The sequence below is a fragment of the Pteropus vampyrus genome, unplaced genomic scaffold (assembly GCF_000151845.1).
Source record: "Pteropus vampyrus isolate Shadow unplaced genomic scaffold, Pvam_2.0 Scaffold86, whole genome shotgun sequence".
Classification (NCBI taxonomy): domain Eukaryota; kingdom Metazoa; phylum Chordata; class Mammalia; order Chiroptera; family Pteropodidae; genus Pteropus; species Pteropus vampyrus.
The window spans coordinates 772,304-784,629 of record NW_011888867.1 but is presented as its reverse complement, the minus strand read 5'-3'; the positions used below and the strand labels follow the sequence as shown (position 1 = coordinate 784,629).

The 12,326-nt window shown below is 53.4% G+C and overlaps 1 protein-coding gene across 1 annotated transcript in view; it reads right to left on the bottom strand.

Moving 5' to 3' along the window:
• LOC105294400 (protein-arginine deiminase type-2) overlaps positions 1-12,326 on the bottom strand; it is a 42,505-nt gene that overhangs the window by 10,358 nt on the left and 19,821 nt on the right. The window contains exons 4-9 of the mRNA XM_011363603.1: positions 11,311-11,372; positions 8,807-8,924; positions 8,269-8,394; positions 2,916-3,094; positions 1,411-1,514; positions 434-644 (exon numbers count right to left, since the gene is read on the bottom strand). Of these exons, the coding sequence (XP_011361905.1) occupies positions 434-644; positions 1,411-1,514; positions 2,916-3,094; positions 8,269-8,394; positions 8,807-8,924; positions 11,311-11,372 (800 nt within the window). The remainder of the gene's footprint in view (positions 1-433; positions 645-1,410; positions 1,515-2,915; positions 3,095-8,268; positions 8,395-8,806; positions 8,925-11,310; positions 11,373-12,326) is intronic.

Genomic DNA, 12,326 nt, shown 5'->3' with positions numbered 1-12,326 from the left:
ATTTCATCCTGCAGGGGCATGAAGAAGAGCCATCAGATGAGCCCAGAGGGCTGCCAGTGAGTACCGGCCAGTCTCCCACAATGCTCCTCCTCCACAGCAAGCGATGGCTGTGGTTTCTATTTATCCTTCCACAGATAGTCTCTGCACATCCCAAGCATGTCTGTACTCCTATCGACCCCATTTTAAAAAACGTAATCGGCAGCATCTTGTGTGTAACTCCTTAACTCGAAGGGCATTCTGTATTTATAGATCAGCTTCTTCTTCGCTGTTGTATAGTACTCCACAGCAAGGCCGTCCCATCATGTGCTGACCCAGCCACCTGCAGATGGACATTTAGGTTGTTTCACAGTCTTTTGCTACCAAACGAAGCAACGCTGCTGTGAACTGCCTTATACATTGATGTCTCTGTGCCCATGTGCACGTGGGAGCTGACAGCAGAATTCTCACACACGGAGCTGCTGGGTGCCAGGGTATGGACTTTAAGTGACTCTTCTTGCCTGGACCATGTCCTTCCCAAGCTGGGATTTCTCACCTGGATCCAGCGGTCGCCTCGGTTTATGTACTGGAAGCAGACTTTCAGTTCGCAGTTGGTTTTCTCGACCAGGTTCTTCACCTCTTTCAGGAACAGGTAATTGTCCTTCATGCTGGGAAGTTGAGGGAAGAGAGGGAGGCCAGGAGGAAGGGTGAGGAGAGACGAGGGCCAACCCACTGAGGTGACAATAGCAGCTGGCACCTCTGGGCTGCGCTGGGCAGATGAGCCTACATCTGCGTTCACAGGCATCTTTGAAAAGTCTGCTGGAGTCAAGGGCCAAGCAAACTCACTCACTCACGTGGTGAATAAATAAAACAAAGAGGGGAACTCTCACCCCCACTGCCCCGAAGGCTTACATCTCTGACTCCCCATATTTCTAGAGAGGAGTTAAGCCTGGCATGGAGATAGCGGGGTGGGCCAGGACTTCAGGGGTCCTTTCGGTGTGACCAGCATCCACCCGCAGGCACTTCTTTTCCCTGCTTCTCATCTTGCTGTGGCTGGCTAGCACATAACAGGCGTTTGATAAAAACTTGCTGAATGAACGAGATTAATATCCATTGCATAGGAAGTTCCCAACTCCATGGTATGGGCCAGGAATAAGAAAAGAAATGGTAACTATTATTTTTACAGCACACAAACTCTATGCCAGGACCTTGGACAAATACTTTGCCTGCTTTGTCTCAGTTCATCTTCACAGTGACTCTGTGACGTCAGCATTTCAGAGAAATGGGGGCCCAGAGAGGCCAAATGAGTTGCTCAAAGTCACACATCTAGTAAGTGACAGAGCCGGGATCTGAACTCAGGTCTGTCTGCCCCTAAAGCCCCAGCGTCAGCCGCTCTGCCACACTGCCCCCCTCTGTGCTGTGGCCCCTGCTTACCAGCACACGTACACTGACACGGGAGGCAGGATGTTGGGGGTCATGATCCATGGGGCAATCCGGAACATCACAGTGTCCGTAAAGATGGGTGTCAAGGGAATGTCCTGGGCATGGGAGAGAACGGAAGGGGATCAAAAAGTCTCGTCAGGGTGCTTTTTAATCCTGCCTTCCAAAATGGGTGAAGCTGATAACAACAGTACATTTATTGAGCACTTACTGTGTGCCAGGTCCTGTGGTGTTTTTATAGGCACCAATTCATTTCTGCGTTACCCCAGCGAGTAGATACGTTATATTCCTTGTTTTAAGATGGGGAAACTGAGTCACAGACCTCTGAATCACAGAACTCTTACGTAACCGTCGGAGGTCACGTGGTTAGTAAGTGGGAGAGCCCGGATTGAAACCCAGGTGGGCTGGCTGCTGAGCCCACACTCGTGACCCTTTCTGACTTTGCCCCATCGAAGTTCTCTTCCTGAAATCAGCCCACATGATGGCTGAGCCAGCCCTGGGCCTTTTCTGTTTTTGCTCTGGGCACCTTGCCCTTTTCTTTCCTTAAAGTTGTTTGGGGAAATTTTGCTATGTCTAGATTGTTCTTTCCAGAAGGGTTCAGGCAGTATGCCTGGAACTTGAGGGAAAATGAGATATGATTCCAGGGTTCCTTTGCACGACTGACTTTGAAAAGCTATAGCAAGGGTCCCCAACCCCTGGGCCATGGACAGGTACCAGTGTGTGGCCTGTTAGAAACCAGGCTGCACAGCAGGAGGTGAGCGGTGGGCGAGTGAGTGAAGCTTCCTCTGTATCTGCTGTCGCTCCCCAGCGCCAGCATCACCGCCTCGGCTCCACCTCAGATCACCAGGCACTAGATTCTCATAGCACTGGTCCCTGGTGCCAAAAAGGTTGGGGACTGCTTAGCGATAGGAAACTGGCTCCTGCCCTTGGCGGGGAGGATGGGGGTGGGACTGTAGGCAGGGCTGGCCTTTCTTGCCCGGGTCTCCCTTTCGAGCCTCTGTGGGTGCCTATGGAGGGGCCAGTCTGATGGCCAGGCTGCCCCTGACCTGATGGCCAGGCTGCCCCAGGCGCAGCGGGAGCAGAAGCCTCCTTCCTACCGCACGCTGTTAGCTGTGCCTTTTCTGCTGCTCTCCTTTCTCACGGACTTCAGTGTGCTTTGTGAATAAGTTCTTACCAGTTTAGATGCTCACGACCACCCCAGGAAGCTGGAGCTTTGTCGTTTCTGTTTTGCAGATGGGGAAACTAAGGCACAGGGTGTCTATTCACTCTCAGAGTGTCTCATGAGCTCGAACCCGGGCAGTCTGACTCCAGAGCCTGTTCTCATCGATCTGAGGTGGACGCAGCTTCACCTGAATGTGGGTGGTGGGGGCTTCTAGGTCTCTAAGCCCATTTGGTGCTTTGAGAGGAGTGGAGCGTCATGGGGGCTTCTGGGAGGGACCCTCTAGAAGGAACCCCATTTGGCACCCAAGGGCAGCCCCTCGTGGAGCGGGAGACCTCACCTTGGCCATATACTCCAGCAGGCTGACGTGGATGGAGACCAGGCCTGAGAAGCCCTCGTCGGGGAACCGGAGGCCTTCCACGAAGAACAGCAGCTCTGCGGAGCCGCCCGTGTACTTGACCACGTGGTACAGCTTCTGTCGGCCCAGGATGTGGATATAACGTTGGCCGAAGAACGGGTCTGATGGGAGAAGGACCAATGTCAGGCTCCTGCCCCCACCAGGAAGAGGTCAGGGGGGTGGGGTCACTGTTGGGGGACAAAATAGCAGAATAACTGGTCTTCTAGATGAAGAGAGAAAAGCACAAGCAGAACATGCCACCAGAAGGGCCATGGCCTGGTCACTGTCCCAGCACTGCTGTGTGCTGGCCGTGTGGTACCGAACCAGATGACCTCTCTGACTTCTGGTTTCCTTGTCTATAAAATGAGCTAACTCTCCCAGGAACGGCACACATGAAATGATGACAGAGAATGATTGAGCAGCTAATGGTGTCTAGGAAAGATATTATTATTCCTACTTTACAGATGAGGAAACCGAGTCTCAGAAAGGAGAAACTGGCTTGTTCGAGGTCACACAGCCAGTAAGTGGCTGAGCTGGGACTCAAATTCATGTCTAATTCTGAACTCCAAACTCCCTTCCCCTTTACATAAATTAAACACCACGGTGCCTATTTGTACCAAATATTCTCCTCCATATAATGGGAGCCGTGCTGGCATAAGGACCCACGTGTGGGTCTCCAGCTGTCCATTTTCATGGCTGGGAGGAAAGGCGGGTTTCTGCAGAGCACCTGCCCCTCTGAAACCTCCCAGCTCTTCCCAGTGCTGTTCCTTCTGCTTGAAATAGTTGTCTCTCTCCTTCTTTCAGGTCTCGATTTGCGTTGCTTCTGGGAAATGTGCCCAGATCCTCCAGAGGCCAAGCCAGGGGCTCTGTTTGGAGCTTCTGCAGCCCCCGTCCTTCCCCATCACAGCCTTTCTAAATGGGTCTGATCTCAGAGTTTAGTTGTTGGCCCCGAGAGGCTGTCACCTGTGTGGGGGCAGAGACAGGCCCAGCTGGGCCCAGTGCCGATCCGGCCAATGGTGGTGTTTCGTAAATGTCCACATCACTCCCTGAAGAATTTTCAGGCAAATTCAGAGCACACACATTGAATTCCTGCTCTGTGAGCTGCATGGGCAAGGACTTTGGGGGAGACAGAGGCGGTTAAGACACAGCACCTCTGCCTAAGAGCAGCACTCAGCTGATGATAAGATAGCGTGGAGGTGGGAAACGTCATAACAGAGCTACGGGGTGAGCGATCCCGTGGGGTTACTGGGGTGGGGAGGGCAGGGGAAGGAGGCAGGATGAGAAGCATCTGAGCAGAGGGGCAGCCTCAGAGATGGCTTTCGGGGTGGCAGAGGTGGGGTGCAGTGAGGAGAGGAGATACTTGCATTGGCAAAGGCATGAAGGTAGGACCCTATGTAGTTCCAGGAGTTTCTTTATGCCCTGCAGAGCTAGAAGGGCAGAATCAGGCTCAGCTTAGCACTGTTGTCAACAATGGTAGTGGTTAATAACCAGTCCCCCAAGAGTTAGAACATGTAACCAGAATGGTCCTGGCATGAAGAAGGTGCATGATCAAAACTTGCAAAATGAATGGAGGAACCACCCAAGCCCAGGCTCGGATGGGTCCTCATGTAAGACCATGTGTTCAATGGACCTTAGTCACCTAACTTACTGAGGGCTGGTCATCTCAATGGTTATGGCTCCCAGAGTCAGAGAGACTTGGGCTTAAATACCACTGTGTTTACAAGCCGTGAAACCTCAGGGAATCCACTTAACCTCCCCGAGCCTCAGCTTACTCATCTGTTAAATGGGGGATAACAATACCTATGCCACAGGGTCATCGCAAGATAAAATGACATAGCATCGGTAACTTTGGTAAACTTGGCAACCATGGGAAGCCATCAGTAACACAGCTGGGATCTGTTGGTGTTACTACTATGAGGGCATACTCCTTACTGCAAAACTCATGGCCTTTTCATTGACTGGCTTATGAACAGAAGGCAAAGAAATAATACCTCACGGCACCTTCCCTTGGGTGGGCCCAAGAAATGAGGCATACAAACTCAGGCATTGGATATTCCAAGGCACTCAGCACAGCCTGCCACAGATGGTGAAGTCCTTCTCACTCAGAAATGATAGCATGAGCCCTGTGTCCCAATCACGGAGTAGTTCTACATGGTTCTGTATGCTTAAGAAATTCTCCCCCAGGTACTCAGGCCCTCCCATGCCTATACTCTCAGGCTGTACTTGAACTGACACTTGGAGCAGAGATCTCAGGCCTAGAAGCCAACTTGTGTTTGCAGAAAGCTCCAAAGCTTCTCCAGAGGCTCTGGGTGGCTGGGGGCTCCGCCAGGGCCTGGGGGAGGGCAGGGGTCTGGCCAGGGGAGCTGGATCAGGTGGAAGGACATGATCTTGCCCATCTGCATGCAGTTTTCCCTCTCCTGTGGCTTGCAGTTTACGTGTCTTTCTTTCTGATGGCTTGGGCCAGCTCCAGGCAGATCTGTTCCTTGGTGGGAACAATCTAGCCACTGTCCTGGGGAGCCTGCCTCCCCCATCCTCCATGCCCAGCTGGGTGCAGGCCCACCCGGGCATGGCTGGCTTTCCCTGCGGGAACCAACAATGCCCCTCTATTGAGCGGCCCACGTGCCTGGGGCCAGGCCGGCCGGCCACCCTGACCTCTCCGCAGCCCCAGGCACCAACTCCATCTGGAACGTGGTACGGTTTGGCATAACCCTTCTGATGGCATTGGAGCCATTCCACCTTCCAAGAAGATGCCGCGATACGGTTGTGTGACCAACAGCCCTGGTTTGCCCAAGACTGAGGGGGTTCCCGGGATGAGGGATTTTCAGTGCTAAACTCAAGAAAGTCCTGGGCCACTTGGGACAAGCTAGTCCTTATATCCTTGCAGGAAGAGGTCAGGACCCAACTTTGGGATCCTGGGGCAGCAGCTGAGGCTGGAGCACAGACACCTGGGTCTTCCTAACAGTGCTGAAGACTTCTGTCCACTTCAATGATTATAATGAATGATCACAATAAAAATCCCAATAAAAGCAACACGCGTCATCTATAGAGAGCATTCCACGGGCTGGTGACTGTGCCGAGGGCCTGACACACGTTCCTCTTTAATCCCTATCACCAGCGGGAATGTCAGGTCTCTCATTATCCCCACGTCACATCACAGATGAGGAGCCCAAGGCACGGGCTTGTGAGGAGACTTGCCTAGATCCAGGATTCGCACTTCCTGGGCTCCAGAGCTTCCTCTCGGGGTCCCTTGGCCTCTAGCCCAGCCCCCTACCCTTGGTGGACACACACATGTAACCCATGATATTTGTTTAACCTAACACTTTCACATCCACAGGTATACTGAGATTTTGACAAAGTCCCAAATGTTTGCACAGAAGAAAAGGAAGAAAAAGAAACTATGCCACAGATTGATTACTTTTCTTCCTGCTCTTTAGTGTGACAAAGAGTATCCATCCAGAATGCTACATTTTGTGGGAAACTGACTATTCTGGGATCCTTGCAGCATCAGTAACGCCCCCTCCCTCCCATGCAGGGTGGCAGCCCAGACAAGACAGACTGGTGACCAGTGTCTCAAAGCACCTGCAGTGGCGGTTTCTCTTTTTCTTGTCTGCTCAGAACCCATCTCAGATGGCAAGTGACAGGGAGGGATGTGATTCCAGGGCCAGACCTCAATCCACTCCCATGAATAAAAAGAACTCTCTGGATAACATCCAGGCGTCACTATTAGCTACAGGTCACATGTCACAATTCAGTGCCATGATTAAGAAGCCCAGGTGAAGGTCCTGTCTGTACCTCTCCCACCCCTGCTGGCAGCCACATTGCACCCCCCCGCCCCCCCATGGCAACCTTGGCCTGGATGGGGGTAAACATCAACATCTCCGGCCCCCTGGGGCAGCAGAGCTGGCCAGACTCTGGGGACATTCCAACCTGTGTGAGGTCACTGCCTGAGCCCAGGGTGGATCAGAGGAGGATTGACTTCAAGTGGCAGCTGTCCACTGCTGTCCTGGCTGAATAACTCCCTGAAGTGAGGGTCCAGGGCCTGGCGGCCAACTCCTCATGGTGACTGTTAGAGGTGGGCGTGTCCAGAGCTGGGCCCCAGAGCAAGGCCAGGGATCCTGGGCCCCCAGACAGCTGAGCACACAGGAGAAGCACCCCCCTGCACACACAGCAAATTGCAAAGCTAACTATTTTGCTTAGAGAGCATTTTAACACATAAATCAGATCTTGACAGTCCCTTGCTTAAAACCCTCTAATGGCTTTCCACTGCCCTGAAAATAAAAGCTAAGCCTTCTCTGTATGCCCTGGCCCCTGCCTGGTTCGCTGACCTTGACTCCAACACATCCCTTCGCTCTGGTTTTCCTTCTGCTCCTCCAAGTTGGTTCCCTCCTCCGTGATTTGTTCATGCCGTTCTCTCTGCTTCGCTCACCCTCCCCTCAGCTCATGAATGGACGGCTCCTTCTCATTGTTGGTTTGAGTCTTAGCTCGAACGTCACCTCAGAGAGGCCTTTCTGCACCACCCGGGCTAGTGGCACCTCATCTCTGCTCCTGCCACTCTGTTATGTGGTCTGTGTCATTTCCTCCAGTCATGCTACTTACTATGTCTCCTGCACTATATCGTCACCTCCTCAGGGCAGGGTGTGACTGCAGAGTTCACTGCAGGGACCCCAGGTCTGAGAGCAGCACCGGACGCTGAGGGGGCTCAACACATAGAAAGGACGAGAGCATGTAGCTGCCAGGACCAGCTCTGTGGCTGAAGCACGTTCCCTACACAGTGGGGGCCCAGGATGCCCTGTCATCATGGAGAGGAGCAAGGGGTCAGCTTCTCCAGGTGCCCATAGCATCATCAGGGGCTCTTTAAAAGTAGATGCAGTTCTCAGCTCCAAAAAGTCTGAGATGGGCAGAAAACGCCTGGGGGGTGGGGGTGGGAGGTGGGACCTACTTCGGATATCTTGAAGGGGTCATGACTCTGGAAAAGGTGGACCTCAAAAGCCCTTCCTGCCCTGGTTCGGGGGAAGAAGGGCCTCTGGGTTCTACATAAACCTGCGTCATTACTGACCCCTTTGAGAGAGGAGAGATCTGTCCTGTGGGGCCTCCTGACTTCACAGGACGACAGCGGTCCTGGTTACTCTTCCTGAGGCCAGTCCTGGCCTTCTCCAGTGCCTGCAGCTGTGGGGGCCATGGCCACAAAGGGGAGGGGTCCGGGGAGCCTCAGAGGGCAGAGCTGGGCTGCAGCGAGGGTAGCTCGGTGAGCACTGAATGAGTTGGAAGGGCGGAGGGCTGAGCCGGGGTCACTCACTCTCCACGTAGAACACGCCCACTTTGTCCGAGTCCGACATGGAGATGTAGAGGACCATCTCGTGTCCGGCGGGGAGGCGGTCTGGGCCTTTGGTCCGCAGGATCATCTGGGACATGTCCTTGAGGTCTGAGAGCCGGATGTACGAGGAGTTAGAATTAAGACACTTGTGGCTGGAATGTTGGCTTACAAACAACTGTTACTTGTATAATTGGGACAGTGAAAACCCCACACGTGTGTATTATGGAAATGACAGAAAAGCATAAAAACCGGCTGTCGTCTCCAACACCGCAGGTGACCTACTATCTTTTGGGACTCTCCTTCCACTTGTTTTTCTGTGTATGCATAACTTCTAAAACGACATGGTTCCAATTGAACCATATTAATAGTTTTGTCTTCTGTTTTTAGAAAGAATAGATATTTGAGTCCAGCATCCCCAGGAGACTCAGGGTCACTCCTGCATCACCCCCAGCCCAGGACTCAGCATGAGGGCTCCGCTGCTCTGCCCTGCCCCCAGCCCAAGCGCGGGTCCTGCTGGCACCTTCCTTGCTGAAGACCTTCTCGTCTCTGCAGTCCTCTTTGGACAACCAGGGCGTGTCTCGGTCACAGTTCACCAGCAGGATGGCCCCCTGGCCCTCGGGGCCCCAGGTCCAGGACGCCTGCATTGGCAGGGAGAGAAGGTCAATGCCCTCTTCTCTACCTTCTGGCAGATATTCCCAGCCCCCGTGCAGACCTCACGGGACATCAGAGAGACAGCCCCGGGATGAGAATAAAGAGCAGCCACTGCCCATTGGGGCAGCTGTGACCCAGCAAATGTGAATCCCACGTCTAATGTCCAGAGAGGGTTGCAGCAGCTGGAGCCTAGCAGCTGACCCCAGACTCTCTGCATGCCTCAGAGGCCTCCATGGAGTCCATTGTCAAGTGGCTCGGCCACCAACACAGAGAACATATGTGTGGGGCTGGCTCGGCTACCTCAGGAAGGCTGGACCAGGGCAGAGCCCCACTGAGGAGCCTGGGACGAGGGGCTCCCTGACAGGCCTAAGGCCCCCTTGGTGGTAAGCAGCAAAGAAAGTTCAGGAGGGGGACAGATGGTGGCAGATACACAGAGACTGGAAGGCTGACAGGGCATTCACGAGCCCCAGGTCTGGCGTGCCTGCGCCTGGGTGAGGGTGGGGGCAGGGAGACGTAGGGTGGCCAGAGAAATGGGCAGAGAGACAGTCACAACAGGCTGTAAAGTCCCCAGACGGCCTCAGGGGAAGACACCTGGATGCAAAGACACCCAGCTGTTTCCAGACATCCTCAGGGTGCTCTGGATGGGACCTGCGAGGCAATTCATTTCCTATGCTGCAGCCATAGCGATTTAGAACAAACTCCAGACAGATCATGTTGCCTCCTGCCTTCAGCCCCGTCAAGGGCTCCCTGTTGACTTAGGATAAAGCCCCAGTCTCCACTGTGGCCTGCGAAGCCCGGTGAGACACACGTCTCCATCTGTTCCCCTCGCCTCCCCCTCACTCACTCAGCACCCCCAGCACTGGCTGCCTTTCTGCTTCCCAAAGATTCCAAGCTCTCTGGCTTTTGCTGGCACTGGTCCCTCTGCCTGGATGCTGTCCTATCTCCCTTGACATGGCCAACGCCACTCCTCCTTCCGGTCACAGCAAAACCATCCCTTCCTCCAGGAAGCCTTTCCGATTCTCTAGACCAGAGCAGCTTCCCTGGGGTTACACTTATGGCATTATGGCACTGTACACGTCCTTTTTGGGGGCAGACTCAGGACAGCTGTGATGAAACAGCCACCTACGTCATTCTTTAGTTAACATGGGTCTTCCCCGTCCTCCCACTGGACTATGGGGTCCCTGAGGGCCAGAGCTGTGTTTCTTTCATTCTTTCTGTGTCCCCGGAGCCTGCCCAAGTCCTGGAATATGAAAGATGCTCAACCAATATTTCTGGGATGTTGAAGAAAATACTAAACGTCACTGGCTCACACGGAGAACGTCTGGGTAAGTTCAGGCCCACAGGGACTGTGTGACTTCACCAAGGCTGCAGAGCTCCTCAGGGGAGGTTGGACGCCTCAGAGGCCTCCATGGAGTCCATTGTCAAGTGGCTCGGCCACCAACACTGAGAACATATGTGTGGGGCTGGCTCGGCTACCTCAGGAAGGCTGGACCAGGGCAGAGCCCCACTGAGGAGCCTGGGACGAGGGGCTCCCCGACAGGCCTAAGGCCCCCTTGGTGGCACGCAGAGAGTCTGGGGTCAGCTCCTAGGCTCCAGGCTTCTCACTGGGCTATATTTATTTGACTTTTTAAGTATCTATCTACATATAAATTTAAACCAGGCTTTAAATTGTTATAAAAAATAGTTAGAAGCAACAGCCTAGATGTACACAGAATGAGGCCAATGGAGCTCATGAACTGGGTTGAGGGAAAAGTATGGAACGAAATGAGATTGAGAACACAGTGCTATCTGCATGTTAAAAATAACACGCTCATCGACCAGACCACACGTTCTCAAGAATCGTAAGAACAGAAAGAGACACATTAGACCCATTAAAACGGACCTTCGTGGAAGAGCAGAATGAGAGCAGGATTGAAGGAAAAAGAGACCGAATGAAGAAACTGATGAATGATGAATAAATGAACGAATGAATAAATAAGACGGGGTCGCGCATGCGCCACGAAAGATCACGTGACTGGAACCGAGGGTGATTAATGCAACCTCTGCTCCCGAGAGTCTCTCTTACTCAGATTTTTTTTTTAAAAAAAGGCAAAATAATAAGAGCGAATACTTTGGTGGCACTTTCCAACAACTCTGTGAATTGGGGGTCCCCATCCTGTGGGTGGGGAAACTGAGACTTGGGAACCTGCTTTGTGGTTGTCCCCATAAGGAGCTTGCTTGGTCTGTGGGTCTGTCTCGGGCCACTGTCTCTTTATCTGGGACTGAGAGTTGCCCGTATTTGCTAGGAGGACCACGGCTGCATGCGGGATCCAGCCTGGAGCTCTGCCCCGGAAGCCTCCACGTCCAGGGCCATCTGTCCTGGTCGACAGGTACCTTTCTTGGGTTGTTCTTTTCCACCATGCCGTCCCGGTCTGCATCCACATCCAGGGATATCTCTGGGGACAGACACACGAGTGAGTTGCTGAGCCTGCCAGACAGGGTGGGGCAGGGACAGGAACTGCTGTGCGATTAGGGTGCAGCTCACCTGTTTGCTTGGTCCCTGGAATGAGACGGCCTCTTTGAGGTCATCTTATACACCCCACTGCCTCATACCCCTCTGCCCGATGGAGAACACCGGCAGGTGCTGCGGATTACAGCTTACGGCTTCGAGAAGCGCTGTCAGGTAGATCCGGATCCCCCACCACTGCCTGGTTCCTCGGTCAATTTTGGGTGGTGGGGGATGAGCCTCACTGTATGGATCTGGGAGCCTCAGCTCAGAGAGGCCAATTCACTGCCCAGGGTCACACAGGAGGCATTAGCGGACCTGGGGCACACACTGCAGTTGGTCTGATTCGAAGGTCATGTTTTGAAAACTGTCATGGGGTTCCTGAACTGCCTTTCCCAGCCTGCCCTGGGCACGTGTTCACATGTGTTTGAGTGTGTGTATCTTCCAGAATTCTTGCTGGTCTAGATCTCACCTCTAAAGACCGAGGACTTTACACCAGGTGGGAAACTGGGTCTCCAACCGTTCTTGATTTTAGGGTGCCCAAGAGTACAGGCTGCCAGATAGAGGATCCAGGGCCGGGTCCCTGTTTATCCTTTCCCCTGGGAAAGGGACTTCTGGTGTTTTAGCTAGACCTGCCGTGGGGACAGGCTTCATGGAATCTGTGTGGGGCAGTGAAAGGAGGCCAAGATTCAGCATCGGACAGTGCTGGGTTGGAGCCCTGACTCGGTTCTTATAAGCTGTGTGACTCTGGGCAGTTTAGACAGCCTCTCTGAGTCCCAGTCTCTCTACCTGCGTGCAGAATGGGGCCCTTTCCAGTTAGAGGAGTTGCACTAATTGCAGTTGTGGGCACTACGAACATTTCGAGCTGGCTACTTCTGTGTTGAGGGGGCCAGCCTGTGTGCTG